The sequence below is a fragment of the Merops nubicus genome, unplaced genomic scaffold, assembly GCF_000691845.1.
Source record: "Merops nubicus isolate BGI_N331 unplaced genomic scaffold, ASM69184v1 scaffold4935, whole genome shotgun sequence".
NCBI lineage: Eukaryota > Metazoa > Chordata > Aves > Coraciiformes > Meropidae > Merops > Merops nubicus.
The window spans coordinates 5,876-30,001 of NW_008607516.1; the positions used below are offsets into that span (position 1 = coordinate 5,876).

The 24,126-nt window shown below is 47.7% G+C and overlaps 2 protein-coding genes across 2 annotated transcripts; both read left to right on the forward strand.

Annotated features, from left to right (window-relative positions):
* Positions 1-750: 750 nt before the first annotated feature.
* On the forward strand, positions 751-8,047 carry LOC103772618 (cytochrome P450 2K4-like). Its single transcript, XM_008939957.1, has 9 exons — positions 751-948; positions 3,059-3,221; positions 3,421-3,570; positions 3,857-4,017; positions 5,232-5,405; positions 5,944-6,085; positions 6,647-6,834; positions 7,325-7,466; positions 7,860-8,047. Exons 1-9 carry the CDS (start codon positions 751-753, stop codon positions 8,045-8,047), a joined length of 1,506 nt encoding a protein of 501 aa, XP_008938205.1.
* A 4,531-nt stretch (positions 8,048-12,578) lies between these two features.
* Positions 12,579-22,429, forward strand: LOC103772616 (cytochrome P450 2W1-like). Its single transcript, XM_008939955.1, has 9 exons — positions 12,579-12,863; positions 15,132-15,294; positions 17,180-17,329; positions 17,423-17,580; positions 18,016-18,189; positions 19,181-19,322; positions 19,704-19,888; positions 20,409-20,550; positions 22,239-22,429. The coding sequence occupies exons 1-9, from the start codon at positions 12,666-12,668 to the stop codon at positions 22,427-22,429; spliced, it is 1,503 nt and encodes a 500-aa protein (XP_008938203.1). The 5' UTR covers positions 12,579-12,665.
* The last annotated feature ends 1,697 nt before the right edge of the window (positions 22,430-24,126 follow it).

Sequence of the window (24,126 nt, forward strand, 5' to 3'; positions counted from 1 at the left end):
GCCATCATCAGAGACAGAGATGGACATCCAGGCACATAGTCCTCTGGACAGTAAACTGCAAAATAGTGACTGAAGTGGTTTCAGGGTTATTTTGGGATTGCCAGCAGAGGATTTTGGGGACATAGATCAGCAACAGTGTCAGCAATGAAAACACTGTGTTGCTCAAGGAGGTGATTTTACTGGGGTGGTAGGAAAGCAAAGAGACTCAGAGCTGTCACCTGGACGTAGACTTACTCCCAGCTGCAGTCCTGAATTAGCACATCTTCATGCCACCACCATTCCAACTCCTCTTTGGTCAGCCTTGCCTTCCTGAGGACTTCCTTGCCAGCTGCACCTTGGGCCATGTCTTATTGTGGGCTTTCCCTCCTGTGTCCTGCTTCCTCCATTGCATCACCAGTGGTCCAGCTGAGTCCTGTGGCCTGGCACCGTGACAGCAATCCAGCACAGATCCTGCCCCTGAAAGCACACAGACCACAACATGTCCATAACAGATTTTCACCAGAAAACAAACACCTTGCCCCAGTGCTGTAGGTGAAATAGGAGCTCCAGATTAAGCTAATCCATATTTCAGAATAAAACAGGGTGCTTTATTTGGCAAGAATAAAAGTACCTCTGGCCTAAATGGAAGTAAACAAGACTTCAGAGTCCTTTTCTCTGTGTAAAGTCTCTACCCTAGAAGGTGTGTTCAAGCAATGACCAAAGGGCTATAAAGGGACCCCAAGATGCTCAGAGCCACACTTTGCTCTAGCCATGGCCATACAGAGCCTGCTGCAGTACGTGGGCTCCAGCTTGCTGCTCTCCTTGGCAGCAGGGCTGGTCGCCCTCCTTTACTTTCTTACCAGCCTGAAGAAGTCTGTTTGCAGTTTGCCCCCTGGACCACGACCTCTTCCTCTGATTGGAAACTTGAACGTGGTGGACCTGAGAAAGCCGTTCCAGTCACTGACAGAGGTAGGGTCTGAAGGAGCAGGCAGGAGGAAAATGTGCAGTCCCTGAAGCCAGAACAGCAAGTAGGGAAATGGAGATGTGGTGGTGTTTGTGTTGAGTGGAGGGCAGGAATGAGATACTGGGCATATAGGCAGGCTGGCAGAGGGACTTCACCTTCAGAGGTATACACACCCATACACCTATTTATGTATATAAATATATGATGAATATTCCTTCCTTTACACACACACACACATGTAGATCCCAGCCCCTTGCCACAGTGTTGGTATTCTGAGCCCCTCAGAGGCTGCAGGCAGAAGACTCGAGTTGGGCCATTATTTGCCATCAAGAGATGCCTCACTGCAGACAGACCTCACCCACTGAAGGGAGGTGGGAAGGGAGGAATGGAGGAAGGCAGGAAGGGTATCATACCCACAGCAGAGGAAATGCACATTCCTTTCAAAAGCTGATTATATCCCTGCAATGCACAGCTCAGCTCTGCCTCCCCAACCCCTTCCCTGCACGCTCACACTAGCCAAGGTTATTTAAGACTTGCTGTGTAGCTTTTACATTTCTATGTAATCAAATTGTTTCTTCTTATGCAGCTCCATGGCTATTTTCCTTTCAAAAAGAGGAAAAAGGTGCAATGTTTGTTTCAGAAAGTGTCCGCTGTGTTCCTGTAGGGCAGTGGGGACAATTCAGTGTGAATTCAGATTTCTTCTGGTTGCTGTGGAGATGGTTGAGATGCTGTGAGTGACCTGTCATGTACCCTGTGTGAGTTCAGGGGAACCCAGTCCCCAGTGAGCTCCTGAAGAGCCGCAGTGCGGGGGCAGTGCAGGCACTGCAATTCTCCAGCTGGTCAGAGAAGAAAGGGCATCCTGGGCTGCAAAGGTCCCCAGTTCCTCTAGCAGCCACGCAGCGTTCTTCTGCCTTGATCTGCAGTGCAGAGGGTTGTGCAGAGCAGAGTTTTGATGGGCTTGAGCTCCCATCTGATCACAGCTGAGTTTGAGGGTGCCTATGTGGAAGAACAACTATTTTTTTGGCAGTACTGGGGGATTTCACGATACAAGTGTCACATGAAGGCACCAGACTAATTTCCTATAATCTGCCAAACAATTTTCTTTCAGCTTTCAGGCCTGCCTTATCCAATACTTGTGCTGCTTAAAAAAAACAGAATTGATGCCTAAAGATACTAAAGCAAAGAAATGACCAAAGGAAGGCTAGGAGGAGGCTGTGATCCCCTGCCCCTGGCTCTGCCACACGCTCCCTGAGCTGCCAGGGATGAAAGAACCAGTGTTAATATTATCTCCCGAGCCGTCAAACCACCAGTTGATGAAAACAAATTCAATTTGTCTGGTGTAATAACAGGAGCTGCTTCTAATCTGAAATTCAATTTTCAGAATGTATCTAATGCATAGCAAATGGTAACCCAGGCACATCGGAAACAAGGAGGCATTTGGAGCGGGTGGCTTGCAGGGTGTTTGAATGAAATCTAAAATACCCAGTGAATGATTAGATTGTCAAAGCTACCTTTTTGTGTAGCAGATGATTCATCTTTAATTTGCTATAAAAGCCTAGAGCTCCTGTGACATTCTCTACAAGAATGTGCTTCCTAGTCGGCTTCGAGTTTCTGGTGGTCAGCAAATAACTCAGCGATGATTGCAACACTACCCACCTTGCCATAATTAGAGACAAGTGCTGTCCTGAGAGAAAGAGTTATTGTCTGGCTTTGTTTCCGTAGTGTTTGTGGCTCAAAGACGTGTGCACACCTACTTGCCTCAGGTCAACAGCATTCAAATAAACAGGCCTGCCTGCTGCAGCATTTTCCAGCCAGGCTGCGGGTGGTGGGGTCGCCGTGCTGGCCTGTTCCTGCAGAGCCCCACAGGAATGCAGTGGGGTTGTATCGACTCCTCTGATAGCAGCAGTGAGAGCAGACACCTTGTTGTGCAAACAGGGTGCAGGCAGAGATGCTGGCAGTCGATAGCCGTTGCTCATTAGTTGCACCGCAGCAGCACGTGGGGACTTCAGGCAGGGCTGGGAGGCTCCTTTTGGGCTAGATACCACCTAAAGTGGCCAGTGCTAGAGTCTGGGGCCAGATCTGGTTTTGAGTGAACACATTTATCCACCTTGGCAGCTCTCCAAGATATACGGCGGTGTCTTCACTGTGTATTTTGGACCCAGGAAAGCTGTTGTACTTTCTGGATATGAAACCATCAAGGACGCCCTTTTAAATCATGCTGAAGAATTTGGAGAGAGGGCAGAAATACCCATATTTAGGAAAATGACACAAGGAAATGGTAAGTGAGCTTTCCAGTGGTTAGTTTTTGCAGTTTGTCCAAGTTCATTATATTCTCCCAGCAGACAGTATCATCCTCTCACAGACTGTGGTTTGTTGCTATAACAGCACAGCAAGCAGCTCTGGTGCCAGTGTGTGAGAAAGCCTTCCAAACATCTACTAACCACAGGTAACGCAGGGATGCCACACCTTTGTTTCAGGCATAGCATTCAGCCATGGAGAGGTATGGAAAACTATGAGAAGATTCACCTTGTCCACACTGCGGGATTTTGGAATGGGAAGGAGAACCATCGAGATCCGAATCCTGGAGGAAGTAAATTCCCTCATCAAGTATTTTGAATCCTACCACGGTGAGTGTTGAGACTTTCATCCAGAGACAGAAAACATGTCTGGCAGAACAGTAAAGGTTAAAGCAAGTTTAACTCTGAGCCAATGGTATCTCATGGTTAAAGTTCAGCACATGTTGAAGTAGGTTATTAAACCAAGGCCTTAAAACATGAAATCCAAGCCCCCTGCTATGCATTCTGAGTGGTGAATGAGCTGTTCCTTTGGGAGCTCAGCACTACAGCTCCATAGGAAATCAGACTGAAATGAACATAGTCACATTGTCATTTGTCTTCATTGCTGGAAACACAGGGAAACCCTTTGATACGAAGATGATACTCAACAATGCTGTATCCAATGTCATCTGCTCTATATTGTTTGGAGAGAGGTTTGAGTATGATGATCCTGCATTTCTAACTTTGCTGAAGCTGATAAATGAAAATACTAAGCTGCTGGGCTCCCCGATGGTGCTGGTAAGAACTTGATTTTACCTTTTAGCTTTTAGGCTTTTCGGGGGATATCTGTTTGCCCGTGTTTGTCCTCCTGTCCTCCCACATCTTCCTTCTTGAGAACAAGAACATTATCAGCCAGCCAGCCTGCACAGAACACAGCTGCAGCTCTGTATCTGCAAGGCACGGATTCTCAGGGCCCTGCACTTAGTCTCTGAAGCTTATTAGTAAAAGGAAAAACAACCAAGGTCTTACCAAAGGAGCTATTTCACCCTCTTTGAAGAGCAGAAGCACAATGTCTCATATCAGAGATTGGTCCTGAAGTGCCATCTCAAATCTGCCGCCTCATACTGAACCTTCAGTAATTTGTCTTGGTTCTGCCTCCCTAGAACCAGGTTTGACAAACTTCTTTTTCATTTATTCTGGCCACTGAAGCCCAATCTGAGCAAAGTAACTGCTGATATAGGCCTGTTCCTTCCAAACACAAAGTTCCTGCTTTGAACCCCAGTGGAGTCATCTTTCTGAGTCACACCAAGGTCTGGCTGGCTGTAACTCCAGAGCAGCTAAGCCCAAAAAGCACCCCACAAACCCAGTCAGTCACACTCTGTGTACAGACACCCTCCCAGGAGCAGGCACCAGCTAATGCCTAACGATTGGTGTTTGATTAATTGTCTGACAGGGCAGCAAGTGGTCTCCTTGAAGCTCTCATGGGATGATGAGGGTGAGGCCCCTCCTTTCTCCTGACAGTACGTATGTCCATATGACATACTGCAGTGTTGTGCTCAGTCCAGCTCCTAGGAACAGTGTACTTGGGTTAGCTCAGTGCTCTGCCCAAGCTAACTGGCTCAGAAAGCACCATGCTGACATAGCAATACTCTCTGCTTGTGGAGCTGGCCAGTTCGAGTCCCTTCTGCTGCCATAGGACCTTCCCTGGAACAAGTACAGTGCTCACATTCCCATTTCTCACCTCTGAGACCCTCTCTGGAACCTCTCTGGAAGCCCTGAGAGAAGATTAAGCTGATGAATCTCCCAAAAGTCATAGCTAGGTTTCGTGCAGAGGTCTAACAGAGAGAGCACTCCATTTCTGCAGCAGTTCCTAGCTGCTTGGACTGCACAAGCAAATGTGGAGAAATTACAGCCTGAAATGTCAGGGCATGGGACAAGGGACCAGCACTGTGACTCGAGAGACCAGTATGTACAAAATACCAATTAACAGTAAGACTCCTCTTGCTCCACAGCTATATAATTTCTACCCATCCCTTGGATTTCTCTCTGGAGCTTCCAGGACTGTGCTACGAAATATCAGTGAACTGAATGCTTTTCTCCAGAAGCTCTTCCAGGAACACAGAGAAGAGTTTAATGAAAATAACTTAACAGGCTTTGTTGATGCCTTTCTGATGAAGCAACAACAGGTACTTTAATGTTACATCTCTGACTTATTACTAGGACTGACCATCTGCCAGGGACTGGGAGTGGAAGCAGAATTGCTGTGAGCAGAATATATCAAAGCCCATACTCACAGTGAGCTGAATATATCAAAGCCCATACTCACAGTGAGCTGTGCCATACTCAGTCCATAGCTCCACTGGAACTGCTGGTTAAAGGGATCTAGTTGTCAAGACGTCTCCATGTGGGTGAAATTAGTTACACATAAGGAGGAGATCATCCCAAACCTTCCTGCAAGAACAGTACAGTGATGAACTTCATTGCAGTAACAAAATTCCAGGTAACCTAACATCTAGATCTACTGATTGCACATACACTTGGGACCAGACAAATACCATACAGCATAGATCCTAATGCTGAAGTGCTAAAGACTTAGTTTCCCAGAGCATATAGTCATAATAAAAAAAGTGAAAACTGCTAAAATGCAGATAAAAGTGGCAGCAACATGCTCCCCTATTGGTATCACTTGCTGTAGAACTTATGGCCATTATGTATGTTTTGAAGGAGTCAAAGAAACCCCACGCTGTGTTCAACAATGGAAACCTGTTGTTTTCAACCCTGGACCTCTTTGCTGCTGGGACTGAGACTACTTCTACAACCGTGCGCTGGGGTCTTCTTCTGATGATGAAATACCCAGAAATCCAGAGTAAGGCTGAGAAGTCCTCTTGTACAACATACTGTTGCATGCTGAAGGCTTTGGTTTGTGCAAGGGGGTAGGAGTAGAACTCATTCAGTGCTGTCAAGAGTAATTATTCTGAGTACTCTGAGAGAGATAACAACCTTTGACTTTACAAAGGAATTTTATTCAGCTGGATTGCAATAAACCAGGGCAGCCCAGTGGGAGAGGCTGGAGGCCAGTCTACAGTCCCAGCAGAGCTCCCCCATCGCTATTCCCCTGCAGGCTATGGGCTTACGTCACTGAAGGTCTCCTCAGGAGCTGATTCTGATCTGGTTTCTGCTGAAGGTTACGGGGTAACGAAGGCGTGTGAGCAGAATAAGGCAAGGGGTGTCCTGTAGTGACTCCATTCAAGTTCTCTTGGCTCAACAACAAACCTGAAAGAACCACACCGGGCCCTGACCTACCCCCTCCTACTCTTCCCAAACACCCTTCCAAGTTTTCCCTTTTCTTCATCTCGGCCAAACTGGAGGCCGTTTCAGTTGCAAGATAAGAGGGTTATCAGCTTCTTAATCCTTTCCTCCCTCCAAGGAAAGATTCAGGAAGAAATGAACCACGTCATTGAACCGGGAGAGCTGCCCAAGTTGGAGGACCGGAAAAAAATGCCGTACACAGATGCAGTGATCCACGAAATACAGAGGTTTGCCAACATTGTCCCCATGGGCGTCTCTCGAGCAACTCCTACCGATGTGCACTTCAGAGGCTATGTGATCCCTAAGGTGAGCCTTGAGGCTGGCAGCCTGCACAGCTTCATTACAGTTTTATTTAAAGTAGCTAAGAAGAAAAACATACAAAACTGAAGACACCTCGCTGTGTGCTTTAATCCATGAGGTGATCGTTTGTCTTGGATCCAGGAGAGCTGTTATAAACTTGCTCTGGGCTGTGGTCTGTGGCAGCTGTTTGAGTCCCGAATAACGAGAGGGTTTAATTAAACCACGCTGGTTTGAATGCCAAATGTGGAACCTCTACTTCAGCATCCTTCTTGAAAGATCTGACTGTAAGAAGGGAATGTTCTGTGGTCCAAAAAGAGAGCAGCAGCTACTGGTGACAGGCAGAGCCACAGTGGGGCAGGGAAGCATCCCCCAGTTTCCTTTGCCATGGCTCAGTCCTATTTACCTCCTCACATTAGAAAAAAAGAAAGCAGCCTGGCTTGACTAGGAAAGAGATCTGCTCTAAGCAGCTCCTGTGAGTTTCTTTGATCCTTTTCAGGGTACAGAGATCATCCCACTGCTGACCTCTGCTCTAAATGACAAGTTACACTGGAAAACCCCCGAGCAGTTCAACCCTTCTCACTTCCTGGATGCTGATGGGAACTTCATTAGGAGAGAAGCATTTATTCCATTCTCTATAGGTGAGAGTGGGAATGTGTGCACTACCTGGGGTAGGCTCATGGCACAGGTCCCACCCATTCCAGGAAAGTATGAAAGCTGGGGGCACAGAAACACAGAATAAGGGATTTCTGGTCATCTCTCCTGTCCACCATGACTGTATCCACCTCTTCCTTGGAAGATCTGAGAGATGTTCATTTGACACCCATAGTCACTGAATGGTCTCACATACCTACAGGCTTCTGTGTGGTTTGAGACCAGGTCAGCAGCACCTCTAATACACAGAGAGAAGGAAGGCAATATTTCCTACCTCATCATCCTGCTCTTATGGACTGTACATCCAGCTTAGAAGGTCTCAGACATCAACACTAACACTTACAGTGCTGATGGTTTACTTCTCTCTTGGTTGTTTTCAGGACGAAGGGCTTGTGTTGGAGAAGGACTGGCCAAGATGGAGCTGTTCCTCTTCTTCGCAGGCTTGCTCCGCAGATTTGTTTTCCAGCCCCCTCCAGGAGTGGATAAGGCAGACCTAGATCTCACTGCTGATGTTGGCTTCACCTTGAACCCCATGCCTCACCTGGTCTGTGCTGTGCCCTATGAATGATCAGGCAACACAGAGTTAGAGCAGGGAACACTTCAAGCTTGAAAGCCAGCCTAGTTACAGGAGAAAAAAAGCTCTCTGTAGGTGAGCTTTAGGGGCAGGAAGACACCAGGCACTGCTATCTTGCTTTCATTCATGCCATTCTTTCCACCAGCTCTTGTGGTGTCTGTATAATGCAAACCCTTCAGACAGCCCTGAATGCTGCTTTCAGAAACTGTGATTCATTCCTGGAGCAGCACATCACAGGTGCACTTCTCAGGGCTGTTGGAAAGAATGAAACGATTTCAAGGCTCCTCTATAGATGTAACCAACAGAGGCTCTCCCCTGAGAGCCTCCACAGGGAATTTCTCAGCCCAAAGTCTGAGCTCTATAGCAGAGCTGATTATCGAGGGCCCATCTGGAAACAACAGACACTTAATTGATCTAGAAATCTCCCCAGGACTGTTGTTCAGCTGAGCCTCAGACTGAGGTTCCATTGTGTGATACAACCTGCCTTATCTTTATTACAGTCCCAGACACGAGGGTGTAACGTGGGCTGATGCCAAGAGCCAGGCACGGGACAGTTATCAGAAACCATCTAAGTGGTTTGGGAAATGGGTTCATTCCAACTCACACTAGGCACTTCATGCTGAAGAGCCTATTTATGATGGGGCCAATCTAGCAGCTTTCTGCTTCTGCTAAGAAAGGCATTTCCACCACTCCCTCACCTCTCCTGGCTTCAGCCCTTACTGGACTGTCTTAGATCTCCAAACTGACCAACCATAGGAAGTGAAGAGTTTCTGAATCAGCATGGCTACAGCTGGACCCAAGTCTGAGGCAGTAAGAGGCTGAGGCAGCAGGACTGCCATGCTCCCACCAGAGAGCTGAGAGAGGCTCAGCCCTCTTCTCCACTTGCACCTTTGGAGCCATAGTTGCTCCCTAGATCCTCTCTACGCTCCACAGCAAGAGAAAGGATCCTTCAGTGAGTGGTTAATCTGCCATAAGGTCACACTCTCCATCGGCTGCAGGGTGAACCATCATCCACAGGCTCCAAATTCAAACTTCAGCCTCAGGTGTTGGGTGTGTTGGGATGAACAGGGGCAATGTTTCCCATTCGACTGCAAATGGGGCTTCAGCTCTTTAGAGGATGTTGCTGTCTGTCTTCAGCTCTACACCAGGTACACATTGCAATAAGAACTGCAAGTGAAATTTTGGTGCTTGCAGAAAGTGCTCGGGCCACTTGTGTAGGAACCAAAGTTACAGATTCAGAGCTGCCCATGCTCACGTTCTGCCAGCAGAGATCCTGTGTCACTGTCAAGACTAATAGCCTCTGGAGTGTAGTCACTGTGAAAACAGATGTAAAACTGGTAACAGAGGCTGGAAGGAGAGGCAGGTTAGACTTTGTTACCAAACCACTCACCTGTACCATTAATTTGTCCTCTGGGGGTCCCTGCAGAAGGCTGGTGACACCCCAGAGACTACGACTGCTCTTTTGTTACCCCCATTAATGATTTCTTTCATGCAGCGGCCATTAGGAGTAGGAACAACTAGCTGTACCCCCAAGGTTACACCCATCGAGGGAGGCAGGAAAGGTGTGTGAAAGCTGTGTGAAACCTCAACAGGTACAAGACAGGAGGCTGCTTCATGTGCTGTGAAACAGGCAGAAAACCACACGTGGGTTGGGGAGCAGCGAGTCACTGAAGATGCTTCTGTGTTGGTTTGGAGGCAGGGAAAGCTGATTAGGATGAAAAGAAAAAAAGGAGGAACAGGAAGTTACAGAGGCTGGTTATGGTAAATAAAGCTGATCTGGGAGGAAATTGGAAGGAAATGGAACGAGAGGAGGAAGGGAATATGAAAGGATGCCAAAGTAGGGTGGTCTGACCCTTCACATGAGCTTTAGTTCACACAGCTGAAGACAGCACTATAGCAGTTGTACTGTACCTTGTACTTGTGCTGGTCTTGCACTGGACGTGCATTGTACCGTGGGGCCAGCTCCAGCTTCTGGTTACATCTCCAGGGGTCTGCTTGACAAGCTGTGTAACACAAAGCTTGCTATGCTTGCTTACATTTGTCTTGCTGTTGCTCTATTTGCAGACTAACTACTGCAAGCCTGACCTTATCTTAATAAATATTTTGCTCTGTTGCTGTTGATCTATCTGGTGTTGCGGAATGAAGTTGATTTGGGGTCAAACTGATGAAGTTGGGCTGCACCACCTTTAATACACCCACACTAGAGAGCTGAGCACAGGGATCCCTGGGCAACGTGCAGCCAGGACCTGTGTAGCAATGCAGAGAGCAAGCAATACTCATAGCCACAAACAGCTCAAAGGAAATAGTTCAATTTCTAGCTCCAGAAAATCACAACTGCTTTCTGAGACAGGACGTGGCTCTGGAGGGCTCCCTGATGTGCCCTCTTACAGTGATTCCTATGGCTCCTGTCCTTGCTTAAAAGGAACTCATTAGGGTGAAAGCCAGCAGGAGTTACCTGAGGCTGCAGCCCTGGATGCACCACTGGTCAAGAATGAGACTGATGGGAAAGGCACAGAGATTTGGGGGGATTTATGTCGATTTAAAGGATGCAGGGCTGGTGCTTTGTTGGCTGGCTCTCCCCAGGCTCCCTAATGGGCAGCGTGGTGGCTGCGCTGAGCGGTCAGCGGATGATGCCCATGCTCCACATCCTCACCAGCACCACCTGATTCCCATGGAACAGGGACTGCACGTGGGCATGAAGGATGGAGGAGGACAAGCTGTCAGCCTGAGGGGCCTTGCTGCCCCGGGAGTGCACCCGGAGCTGGGCTGGAGCCCGGCAGGTGCTTTGTGCTGGCTCTGTGTGCTCAGGCTGGGAGCACGTAGCAGGGCTTGGGAGCGAAACACGTACCAGACACATTAGTGAGACAGGAATTTCTTGTCATTGCAAGAGCTTTACTTACCTTTGTCATTTGAATGCACTGAACTCAGAGCCTGGTTTAAAAAAAAACCAATACACTCCCTCTCGGCTTTGCAGAGATAATTTAAGTCTCTTTCTGAAAGGCCTTTTTATGATTTCAGCAGCTCCCAGGGCAAGGATGAAACACCAGGAGAGGGGCAGCAACACGTAGCTTGCACTGCAGGGTGCTGCTGGTCAGACAAAGCCCTCTGGGGACAAACATTTTGCACAGGGTGCAGAGCACGTGCCATTGCAAGTTCTCACCACAGTGCCCACGTTCTGCACCCTGTGCCAGCCTGGATCCTTCTTGCCTGTCTTTACAGCCCTTCTGCCTCTTCCCTCACTTCAGCAGGCAGGGTTGAGTCATCCTAGGCATGCTCTGGGGGAAACCGTTGCCTCCAGCCCATTTCTTGGAAACCAATAAAAAAAAACCCAACATGCCAGAAGTGTTGCAACACACTTTGCTTCTTCTGCTTCTGGGCGACTGTTGTGGCACAACATCTCCTCACCATGCAGGCAGCTCCAGCATGCAGCCAAGCAGCCATTTGCTCTGGGACCATGCTAACCATAGCTATGCCCCACTTCAGATCAGGGCCACCTCCTTCCCCACCTTCTTTGCCTCTGCGAGGCTGAGACCCCATATTTGCTGAATAATGGCCTTTAAAGGATCTCACCTTTGGATAAATGTACCTTGAGTCTCGTGCTTCCTGATTGTGTAAGACAGCCCTTTCTTCCCTGGACAATCTTATTCATTGGCTGTTTATTCCCAATATCCTCCTGAAAACCACTACTCAACCCAGTAGATCTCAATTCTTCCTGTGCAAGATATAAAACTTTATGTGGGATGCAAGCTCCAGGTGTTTAGTATCTTTGACTTAAAATAATTCCCTTCTCCTGCCTTGCTCCCCTTCTGAAGTCTGCCAGGTTTTTCCCTCTATCTGTTCGAGGCTGCTCTTGCAAAATGAAGACTCCTTCCAGAAGTCTCAAATCTAATTTTGCCTTTCCATTCCATGCAGGTATCCACTCATGATCATTTGATCCTAGCTAATTTTCCATGGCTAGCTATTACATGTCCTCTACTTCAGACACAAAGTCTGAAATCACATCCCTCCTGGGCAGTTCAGAGCCAGCTTTATGAAGAAGTTCATGGCTCCAACCCCCAGGGATACAAGGGCTTCACCATTATTAGCAACCTTTGATCTCCACTTGACATCAAGAAAGCTAAAGTCTCCCACAACAATACTATTTTTGTTTCTAGTAATACAAAGATCTCAAACCCTACCCAAATCTGAATCTGCAGGTTTCTAAGAGGATTCAAAATGCATTTTTATTCCTCTATGCCAGTGAAGTGCTTGGAGGGTCATAGTACTTACTGCTAATAAAGGACCTTGAGGTCTCGGGGGGAGGAGGAGGTTATAGAGGAATGCCAAGCACCTTTTCCCATGTATATGTTCTTGCACACACATGCATGGGTTTGTAATTTGAAACTCTCTTTACTTCTGGACAGGCTTTGCAAACTGCTTAGACCACATTCTCTGAGGTGTTTAAAGAGGGTGGAGTATGCAGTATTTATTTAGGTACTCTACAAACCTTAATAAGACTCGAGTGCTTGTAGCAATCGCAGAGAGCAAACAGAAAGCCAGCTGGCAGAAACTGAACAGTGCTGCTGCACTTTTATTGCTTAGACCCCCAAATAACCATAATATTACTAAAAAAATGTCTTTTTTGATTTCTTTTATCTCTGATCCTACATTAATTTGTCTGCTGTGTGCAGCAGTATTATTAGCTGTACTCTATTTTTCAACTGGCTATAAAAATTCAGCTTTTAAATTTCCTCCTGGTCCAACACCTCTTCCGAGCATTGGTAACCTGCACTTGGTGGATCTTAGAAGGCAAGATAAATCACTAATGAAGGTAGGACAAAACCCCCCAAACCCAGACCCTCATAGATTTTAAAGCTGCCTGGGATATATCAATGAAGAACTTTTTGTCTTTTTTAATTCGAGCTAAACTGTAAAGGTGTGGAAATTGCTGTATAATATTTTTCTGGGCTTCTTCTAGCTAATGTCTGTGTTGATGCAGCGTCGTTTATGAGTGATCAACCATTAAAAAAAGACCTCTAGGTAATATGGGATTTCTTCATGCAATTGTGATGATATACATGAAGTATATAATGCTTATGGGGTTTGAAATACTAACTTGACAGCTCGGACACCCAGAAATCTTTTAAAGCAGTAGGACATAACTAAGAAGAAATGAAACTGCTCCACCCCGCTCTACCCTGGAGAACTGGCGAGGGGAATTCTATGATGGAGTGACCCCAAAACTGCTTCGGGGAGGGCCAAATCCTGATGCCCATAGCAGAATCCACTTCCCTCTTGATGAATTGGATAGGCATTAAAATCTAGGCAGCAGTAGAAGAGAGTAATGGCAAAGTTGTGCTGAGGAACCAGAACGAATAGCCTGGAAGCTCTACTATTAACCTGTAATTAAGACAACTTACCCCACTTATGGTGGTAAACTGTCTCCGGTGCAAGACCAGGCTGGCACAGCCCAGGGTGTCTCTGTCAGGCTGCTGAGAGCTCCCTCCTCACCTCAGCAGACAGCACCCTCGGGGACCGACCTGCGCCAGGGCCGGGGAGGGTGTGAGCGAAGAGCCCGCGGCGGGTGGTGACCGGGTGTCCATGTGGCTCCCGTGGCACCAGCGCTCCGGGAGCCCCGCGGGGAGCCCTGCCGTGGGGTGAGGCTCCCAGCACCTGCTGGTGTTGTGGGCAGTGCCAGGGCTGGGGTCAGTTTACCCAGCGGGGCTGGGCAGACAGATGTTGCTGCAGCATCAGAACGGCGGTTTGGAATTACCTCCGCGTGCTTTCATCACCTGCTAGGCTGGAGCTGCTGTTGCCTGTGATTGCCTAGACATGGAGATTACTCCAGAGGGGTCACCCCTCCGTCGCACCCCACAGAGAGCAAGAGGCACCGGCGCTCGTTGGCGGGTGTCCTCTCGCTGCTGCAGAAGCTGCTGGTGGAGCTGGCGTGGGCTGAGGCTGCACACATACACCCTCTGCTCGCTTAGGTAGCAGGCTTGGGCTACAGCTTCCCATCACTCTGCTCCAGCCCAGCCCAAGCTCTTCTCAGCTGTCCCTGAGAGCTGTTTTCAAGCTGCTTGGGAGCAAGATGCAGCTGCAGCAATGGGCTGGAGGTAGAGAGGAGCTGTCAGCCTCCCGTGGTCCCCGATGCACCCCGGGCAGGGGTGACAGGAACACAACAGCCTTCCTCTTGTAAAACACGGGCACGTAGCAGGAGGCACGCTCACAACTGGCCTTACAGAGCATGGATTCCACCACCAGCCTGCCACAGACCCTTCCCTGGCAAAGAGGAGCAGGGCTCTGAGCCCAGCAGGGTGGCTCCAGGGCCACACGTAGGACATGCCAGCAGAACTGCATTCTCCAGAAGAGATTTTCAGCCCCTCGAGGCACTGTGTTACCTTTGAAAACCACTCAGCAAGGCACAGCTTTAGCAGGGAGCTGCAGAGCATTTGTCCCGGGGCATGTGACAGTGAGAAAGCCTCTCTGTGTGGTGGCAAAGATGCGTCCAGAGCCTTCTCTGTGCAAAATGAGCATCCCTTTTTGTAGAGCATGGGGAGAGCCAGCAGTTCAGGCAGCCTCCTGCTCCTGCCATGGGTCATCCAGGGCAAACTAAACACCCGGCACGGGGTAAACAGCTCCTCTGGTCTAGTAAGAGGGATGCAGGAGTGCTGTGGTTCAAGAGGAGCACCACACCAATGCTTTCCTGTGTGACAACATCATTATTTGCACTGAAATCTCTTCTCTGTTTTAATCTTTCTCCGTTTTGCCAACTTCTGTTGCCATTTCAGGTCCGGTCTTTAGGTGTTTGTTTTTTTTTGTTTCTCACTTACTTTCTCCTCAACAGCAAGACCAAGTGAGTAATGCAGCGATGGGGGGTGAGGGTACTTTCATGGCAAGAAGGCTAAAATCCATACGGATGCCAGGCAGGCATCAGTATGAAACGCCTGGTGTTTGAGCACAGATGCCGTTCTGCAGGTAGCGGCTCCGCAGCCGTTCCCAGCAGGGCACCAGGACACAAGATGTCCTTTCAGAAAGCAACGGGCACCGTCCCGTGCGTGCTCCCTCCATTCCTGACCATCACAGCTCGCCTCTTTTTCAGCTTGCGGAAAAATACGGCCCCATCTTCACCCTCCACTTTGGGTTCCAGAAAGTTGTGGTCCTGACCGGGTATGAAGTTGTGCGGGAGGCGCTTGTGAACTACACAGAGGAGTTTGTAGACAGACCATCCATCCCAATATTTGACCAAATTCAGAACGGAAACGGTACTAGAGAAATGAGTGGGGGCGGGTGGGAGGGGTGACACCATCACTCAGCGGCAGCCTCACTGTGCTTCCCTGGAGCCCAGCTTTTAAACATCCCCCTTGGACCCTTCTGAAGCCGGGCTGTCAGAAAACGTTGGGCTTTCACTTTCCTGCAGTGCCTCCTGCCTTTTCACTACCATCCTTTTTTGCTGAGGCATTTGCGGCTGATCTGTGCCCTGAACGTTTGAGGGCGAGCAGTGGGATTTTTAAAGGCACCGTGGTAATTCTGGGGTTAATTTCTTTAAGACCTCAATAAGAGTGGCTCGCTGCCACCACCACGTTTACAGACCTTCCTCAGAACTTCAGGGGACTTTGGACTAACTGGTTTGGCTGTTTGGAGCTGTAGGGTTTTCCCCTTTCTCCCACGGCCAGGTGCATGATTTTGGACATCAGCAGCCTGCCACGCTTTGTCTCCCTACAAAAGCTCTTGCTTGGACCATGCCAAACAGGTTCAGGCAGATGCAACAGGCTGAGGTTGGAAATTTGTCCCCACAAACAACCTCACAGTTTTTCCAGAGCAACTGAGTATTTCAGAGGACTTTTTGCCATGTATTTCCACCCTCTGCTTCAGCTGAGGCTTTAGATTTGAGCATCCAAAAGGCAGCTTTATATGCTGGTCACAGGCTGAAGTTGGGATTACAATTAGAAATTAAATTACTTGGCCATAATTATCAATAGATTAATTTATTGCTACATAAAGAAAAGAAATCGATAGGGATAAAAGCATTTCTTAGAGCTAATTTACACATGAAATATGCCCATGGGAGACTGTCAGTATTGCACTATTATTCTTTTCACACTTACCTTCTCAGCCCAAGTCTGAGCCACTTAGAGGTGGCCCAAACCTGTAAATTCACAGGGGCTGTTAAGCAGCAACGGTCACAAATTTTCCAATGCAACATTTTTTTCTTCAGAAATTTTTTTTTTTTTTACTCCAAAGCTGTTTACAAAAAATGAATTATCCAGATGAAGTGCCTGAATTAAAGAAAAAATTAAAAAAATGTTTAGAAATTTCCTTTGACATTTTTAGAGAAAGAAGTTTTGCTTACTAAATACAATTACATGGCTCTAAAATAGTGTTTATTCTAGAAAAAGCAAACACCTTTAAAAACCTTGCAGCCAAGATGAAGACAGGAGGTGCTGGAATCCAGTTTTTCAATTTACACTAACTGAGATAGTTTTTAGATTACTGACACCATTTTTTCTTTCACTATTTCCAACACTCTGATGGGATGCGACACCCAGCCCTCCTTGGTGATGTTAGTGGTCACCAAGGCATGACTACAATGTCCTCTACAAAATGATTCTTGCCAGTGCTGAAAATAATGCTGCTGAGAATCTCCAGTTCAGCACTGGCCAGGGTTGAGGAAGCTGAATTATCCCATCTCACATAGATAAAATACCTTTATAACTGGAATAGGACAAAAGGTGAAGCTTCAAAGATACACGGTTGTTGCTTGAGGCCCTAGAACTTGCAACCAACCAGGGTCAGAAAGGCTGTGTGACCAACTTAGACCAACATCTCTCCCCAGCTCTACAGCCAACCAGTACTGGTCTGAAAGCCATACCTGCTTACCTTGCAGTCAGGAGAGGGCTGGGGCAGACTGGGTTGGGTGGGAGCTTGTTTCTCCTAAACTCCAGGCTCAGTGAGACTGGGAGAATGGAGACAAGAGGACACAGGGATGGTGCACGCAGAAATGGGAGACCCTTAGTCTGCAAATCTCGGGGGAAACCGGGCAGCAGAAACACTTGTGGAGATCCCTCCTCATCCAGTCCCCTGCTTTGCTTCATCCGACGGGGCTCCTCCACGCGTGGGCCCAGCGGCGATGTCTCATGGCCCCTCCAGGTCTGTTCTTCTCTATTGGGGAGCTGTGGAGAACAACTCGAAGGTTCACTGTGTCCAGCATGCGCAACCTCGGCATGGGGAAGAAAATGATAGAAGGGAGAATATTTGAGGAGCTTCACTTCCTTATCGAGAAGATCAAATCCTTCAAAGGTGAGCTGGAGACCACCAAGGTGCTGCACAGCCTCGTACGCGTCGCTGCTGCTGCAACATCTCACTAACACTTCTATCCTCCTCCCTTTGCAGGGGAACCTTTTAGCCTGACGTCCTTCAACTGTGCTCCAATCAACATCACCTTCACCATGCTGTTTGGAGACAGGTTTGACTATAAGGACCCAACATTTCTCACTCTCTTAAGACTCATAGATGAAGTTATGATTCTTCTAGGATCTCCATATTTGAATGTAAGTAACCTGTCCCACAGATTCACAGACTGCATTAAAAATGCTTCCTTGGAGTGTGTCAGGAAAACTTTTATCTTCAAATTGTCATACCCAGCCCTTCATAACTGAAGCTGGAAAAAACTAACTAGTCTCATACTGATCTAAACTGACTGGTGGCCTGGTGCACTGGAGCCCTAACTCTGTTGAAGTTGTTACTGGTAGAGGATCTGTTACCACAAAACAGCATAAATGCTTAAAATTAGGTAGTACTAAACAAAGGCTCAAAGGTCACAAAGCTCTCCCTCATGAAAATCTGCCCAGGAATTCCCTGGGATGCTGAGATGTAGCATACTGTAAGACAAAAGTCGACTGATACCTCATCTCTTAGGGAGAAGGTAGGTCAGCGTGCTGATATTTCTGCAGACTTAATGCTTCTCTTTTTTAATTCCTCCTTAGTATTTCAATTTCTACCCGTTCCTTGGATTTCTTTTCAAAACCCACAAGATTATGCTTGGGAAAATAGAAGACGTGCGTGTCATTTTAAGGCAATACATGAAGGCAAGCAGGGAGGATATCAATGAGAACAGCGTGAGGAGCTACATCGATGCACTGATATTCAAGCAACAAGAGGTATTTGACTGCTAGGCTCTGCTGACTAATATCTCCTTTGGATTTTCTAGCTAGAACAGTTGTTGAGTCTTGATTTCAGTCATGTCCTGTAAATCTGTTGAAATCCATGCTGTTATTCTAGTGGTATTGAAATCAGACAGCAGTCTCTTACTGTTGGTGTAATTTACTGCAAGGATTTCTCTATCAAAATTAAAGTATGAAAGCTACTGTCTCAGTCCACTCCTGAAACAGCAGCACTAATAAAGTGAGATCAGCCCCTTGTTCCTAATATCAAATGCATGAATTCACATGAAAGCTGACGCTGCCTTTCTTTTTACAACAATGAATCAATTAATCACTGACATAGTTGCTCCAAGATAATTGATACACTTAATTGAATAATAAATTATCAGTACAAATCCTAACCCTGCCCTGCATCTTGCTTTAGAAGAGACTTGGCAGTTTTGCACATCAGTTGATCTCATTCAGCACAAAATATTTGGGCTCTAAGCTTTTTCTTCTTTCCAGCTGGATCTGGCCCAACCTTAAGAGCTAAGTACTGTACTCAGCCGTGTGGAGGAACACTCAGGACAGACCTAAAGCCCAGTAGAAATGGCCTGAAAGATGACTTAGAACATTTTTGGGGCTTCAAACCTGCCCTTGGGCAGGAGGAGTCCCTCAGAGCTGGGATTAGCTTTTCTCCTTTTGTACAGGGGAGACACTGAGCTCTTTCCAAACCTGTGGAGCTGAGACTGTGAACAGCATCTGGCCCTGGGCTTCAGCCTGTTTCTGGGTGGAGGTGGATGCTGAGCCAAAACTCCACTCCAAACTTTCCATTTTTGGTGCATTCTGTGCATTTAAGATCAAACTTTACCAAGATATTTTATCATCCAGTTCACAAGCAGAAGAACGTAGTCAACAGTCTTGTAGGCTATGTAGTGCTTCTCCCCAAGCCTGCTGATTACTAAAACTGATGGGTTTAAGATTTTTCTTACCACATGTGTTTTTCAAGGAGAAAAACAAGAAAGACAGCCTCTTCCATGATGACAACTTAATAGCATCCATACTCGACCTGGTCATGGCAGGAACAGAGACCATAGCCACAACGCTCCAGTGGTCCATCCTGCTGATGATGAAATACCCGGAGATTCAACGTGAGCTCCTTTTACCTGCACTCCCTCCGTGGCACGGCTGATCTGGGGAGGGGAGAGGTCTGGCTTCACATCCACAGAAGCTCTTTTGCCTTAAGAGCTGGATCCCATCTCTTTGTTGCTATGAACTCCTGATGTAATTAGATGCTGATCAAAGTCACAACAAAGCAGTCCCTTTCCCTTGCTAGGTGAGAGGATGAGTGGAGATCAAGGTACGGTGCCCATCCATGTGCCTGAGCTAGACACAGAGTGGAGAAACTCAGGCTAGTGTTTTAAGAATCTTTTCCCTCCAGACCCTGGAAAAATAGGTTTTTCCCAAAACCAAATCCAAGGAGGGACTTGGCTTCCTTCCTGGGGTACACCCCTTTCGTCTGTTCCTTCCAGAAAAGGTGCAGGAGGAGATTGGGAGGACGGTCAAAGCGGGGAGCTGGGCCACGTACGAGGACCGGCGGCAGATGCCGTTCACCAACGCGGTGCTGCACGAGGTGCAGAGGTTCATCACCCTCCTGCCCCATGTGCCCCGCTGCACCGCTGTCGACACCCACTTCAGGGGCTACTTCCTTCCCAAGGTGGGTACCTGCTCCACCCCAGGAACACACCGCCCTCCTCCTTCTCTCTACTGCCGTTAAGGACTGGTTTCTTTAGAGGGAGTTACAGGACTGAAGCCCGAAGCAAGCATCCAGTCACCTCCAGAGGAGTTTCTTCCTCTCCAGTGACTGCTGGGTCTAGAGACACTGGTATTGTAGGACTCACTTCAGTCCCTCTCATGCTCAGGATTCCTCACGCCAAGAGCAACCCTAGCTTACCCCCTTGATGCCATCTGCACAGTGAAGTATCTGCCAGGGAATTTACAGCACCTGACCCTCTGCTTGAGGTTTTCACAGCACCTCACGGGGTTTGGCTTCAGTCCTTGGCACTGCTGGGAAAATCCCACTGTCTTCTCTCTACTGGTTGATGGGATAAAACCCTCAGGGTCTCCACCTACCTGAGGTGGACCAGATCTCCTGGGACTCCAAAGCCTGTGTCACAAAATGAACCAAAGCAGCACACTTTTGCTGTCTTTCATGCCTTCATGTCCTTTTCTTCCAGGGTATAATTGTCATCCCGTCGCTCACCTCAGTGCTGCTGGACAAGACACAATGGGAGACACCACATCAGTTCAACCCCAACCACTTCCTTGATGCTGAAGGGAATTTTGTAAAGAGGGAGGCTTTCCTGCCTTTCTCCACAGGTATTTAAAGGGCTGATCTGCACAGAGCTGAGGCTCTGGCAGGACCATTCTATTACAACATACACTAACGTGGTCTTCATGGCTATCTATTGCCTTTAACTCAGGCAAAAAGCAACCAGGCAACTGAACGGAGTCAATTATCCTGCATCCAGGCCTGTGGCTGCTCTCAGAGCACAGCCCTCCCACCACTGAAGGGGTTGCTTGTCTAAGGTTCAACAGGAGAGAAGACAAAAGGATGTATTGCATGCAAAAGATGGTGGAAAAATGCCTTAAAGCTGTCAGGTGGATAGTCAGGCAGGACTGGCTGGACTGCCAGCAAGTCCCATGTGTGTGAGTCTGATGGGCAAGGCCTCATTCATTGCCCACAAGAGTCAAGGAGCAGGATCCCAATAAGCCTTGTACCTTGTACCTTGGCTGGGTATTACAGCCAGCAGAGACCCAATATGGGACAGAACACATCAAACCATATTTCTCTCACTGTGAAAGCTTAAATCCAAGGCCCTGGATTGTTTCCACAAATCACCTTGGATGGTGATTTTTGCAGTGGCATTTTTAGGAATCCTAAGAAAGACCTGCTCTTTTAGAGGAAGATGCACAGCCCCAGGGTTAGGGGAGGTGAAAGAGCATTTGGCACCCTGACACTACCTCCAACTGACATTTTGGTCAAGTTACACCCTTTTTCTTTTATTTGTTTCAATTGAAGTTTCACCTGCAAAATATAATTAACATTCTTTCCCTGGAGACTCATAACCCCAAGCTCCTTGGGACTCCAACCGAGCTAATGGTAGGAACTGTTGTTAGGTATCAGAAACTCTGCCCTGAGATATCCTAAAAGAAATATCACTTAGACAGTGCCTTCCCAAAGCCACAACTGCTTCCAGAGGTTGCTGGTTTCCAGAAGCACCTGCCACCCAGCCGATGCCCTCCGTGGCTGCAGCAGCACGTATTACACGAGGACACAGCTGGGTGGAGTCATCTGGATGGGGGTTTAGCAAACCCCAACACTGTAGGAGCCCATAACTACCATAAAGGGAGATTTCCTGCAGAATCCAACAAATCCTCCTGAGTAACCTGACACTTCCCAGCTGCTCCTCTGAAAGGATGGCTTGAAGGGATTCCAGAACGTGCTCCAGCCACAGACCCTCAGCAGTGCCTTCTGACATTAGGAAGCCAGTCCTTGCTGTCCAGCAAGTGCTTCACCCATAAAGGGATCAGCATTCAAGGGCTGAGAATGCAGCACAAAGAGAGGGTAGGAAAGAAGAACCATAGTCTTTTATAAAAGTGGGATGTTAGGATGTATTCCACAAGAGAAGTGAGTTTCAAACCATTCTGCTTTGGGAGGAGGTGACATCTTTCTGTCAGGCTGCTTTTCTAAGAGAAAGGGTTAAAGATGCTGAGAAGGTTGGAAGAGCTAAGGAGAGGGTACATCATGAATGCATAACCCTGTAGCATGGCTGTGACTTGCTGCTTCAGGCAGCTGGGTGACAAAAGAGACCAGGCAGGCACACAGTGCCAGTGTGACTCGGACAGCTGCCTGGAGCAACACGAGCTCCTCTGCTCTGAAATGCTCTGGAGGGTTTCAAGGTTTCACTCCTCATTCCATTACAACATCTCAGGTGCCACCATGTCCACAACAAATGTTGTAGTTTGATCTTTCCACCAAGTAAACACACTGCTTTCCTCTGCAGGGCGAAGGAACTGCATTGGAGAAAGCCTCGCCAAGATGGAGCTGTTCGTCTTCTTTGTAGGGCTGCTGCAGACGTTTACTTTTCAACCCCAGCCAGGAGTTTCTGAGTCTGACTTGGACCTTACTGTCCCCCAGACGACTTTCACATTAAGGCCTCAGCCTCAGGCAACCTGTGCTGTGCTGAGAGAATAACCACAGCCTTGCTGAAGAGAGACCCAACGAGTGGGGAAGCTGCTTAGAGCCAACTTAGCTATGCTAGGACTCATCATCCCTCCATCCTGTCACATCATCCTCATTCACATCCCCTTCCCACTGTCTCCATCCACTCCCCTTCCAGTGCTACATCTGCCCCATAGGTTGCTGACCCCCCTTTGCTCCTGTGCTGTGAGGAGGTGCACATCATCAGTTAGAAACCATGATGGTGGTTGACAAACACACTTCTCAGACAGACTGCACAGGGCAAGGAGAGAGACCAAGGAGATGATGTGGTGAAGAGGATGCAGCCTATGAGTAGTAGGTGTGACACCCAGGCTTCTATGGCAAAGCAACGAGGTTCATGTCACTGAAATCTATCCAAAATCCTGAGGAAAGACACACCACCATTTGCTAAAAGGCACAGAAATAACACTGTGTGTCACAGACTTGAACCATCCATAGGTACTTTCTAAATTTATCCAAGCTCCCTAATTATCCATAGCTTCTAGCAAAATCCTACCAGGCTAGGCAGCCAAGTCAAACACTGAGAGTGAAAAAACAGATCGATTCCTGTGATTTGAGGACAAAGTTATTTCTGCCTTGAAACAGCATCCTGAGAGATGCCTCAGAGTCTGCAAATCCATTTAGACAAACAAGTGCCATTACCACCAAGTCACACGCTGCTTCACAGTCTGAATGAAAGAAGATCTACAGTTCTAAGTTTGCAGTCTAAATCAGAAAGCCATGTGAGAATTTGTACCTGCAATGGATCATAAAAAGCTAATGATGCAGAAAAATAAACTAGACCTGTTTCTAGTTTCATGCATCTCTGTCTTTCCTGACCTTGTTAAATAGGAGCACTCACTGTTCCTCTCTTCGGACCTCCTGGGTAACATTAAAACCCAACAGCAGCAGTCAGTCTGGTGTTTGGGGTGGTCTGGCCATTGGAACCAGCCATGCAACCTCCCTGCAAATGGAGTTTGGTTTCACAGGGCTTGGATTGCACAGACACATGCAAGGAGAACTGTGATCAGGGATTAGGTGAGACATGGTTTTGGATGTTTTCCTTTCCTCCGTGTCTTATGGCTGTTTTCCCTGTCTCCTTGGTCTGCAGTCATATTCCTCAGCCTTATTCCAGTTGATGTACAGCTCAGGCAATTTTCTATCCATTTCTCTGTCTGTGAATTGCCACTTCTCTATATTCTCCCATCACGTGCTTTATCATATTGTTTGTGCCCCTCTTCATGCGAACCAAATAAAGTTTTAACCCCATATCTTCATTACATTTCACACACCTTCTTCCCAACTTTGCATTACACAGAAATGCAAATGCCATTGGAAGGTTGATCCTGAGCCCAGAGTGACAACAAATATTAGAGTTTTACTCGTATCTCACAAGTGAGAGGTTCTGCATGCCTTCGTCCTAGTAAAAACCACCTCAACAGGAGACCCTCCATATCTGCAGAGTGGATTCTCCATCAGTAGGAGCTTTCCCTGAGTGCTCAGCTATGGGCTACTAGTCAGTCCTGGGGATAGCCTTAGTTTTCCACTTCAATGTCTTCAACTCCTGGTTGCAGAGGCTGAATGAAAGGTTGCCACCAAAGCTTCACTGATGCTGGTGCTGTCCCTCTGTTTAGAACTGTGGACCCTGAGCCTCTCCCTGCTTGCCTTCCCACAGCATCACTTGCTGGCAG

Excerpts from the sequence above, each read along its gene's own strand:
- LOC103772618 (XM_008939957.1), top strand. The coding sequence starts at position 751 with ATGGCCATACAGAGCCTGCTGCAGTACGTGGGCTCCAGCTTGCTGCTC. Across the intron at positions 4,018-5,231 it reads TGGGCTCCCCGATGGTGCTG|CTATATAATTTCTACCCATC; the intron begins GTAAGAACTTGA and ends CTTGCTCCACAG. Across the intron at positions 6,086-6,646 it reads GAAATACCCAGAAATCCAGA|GAAAGATTCAGGAAGAAATG; the intron begins GTAAGGCTGAGA and ends CCTCCCTCCAAG.
- LOC103772616 (XM_008939955.1), top strand. The coding sequence starts at position 12,666 with ATGTCTTTTTTGATTTCTTTTATCTCTGATCCTACATTAATTTGTCTG. Across the intron at positions 12,864-15,131 it reads AAGATAAATCACTAATGAAG|CTTGCGGAAAAATACGGCCC; the intron begins GTAGGACAAAAC and ends CCTCTTTTTCAG. Across the intron at positions 19,889-20,408 it reads GGGGCTACTTCCTTCCCAAG|GGTATAATTGTCATCCCGTC; the intron begins GTGGGTACCTGC and ends CTTTTCTTCCAG.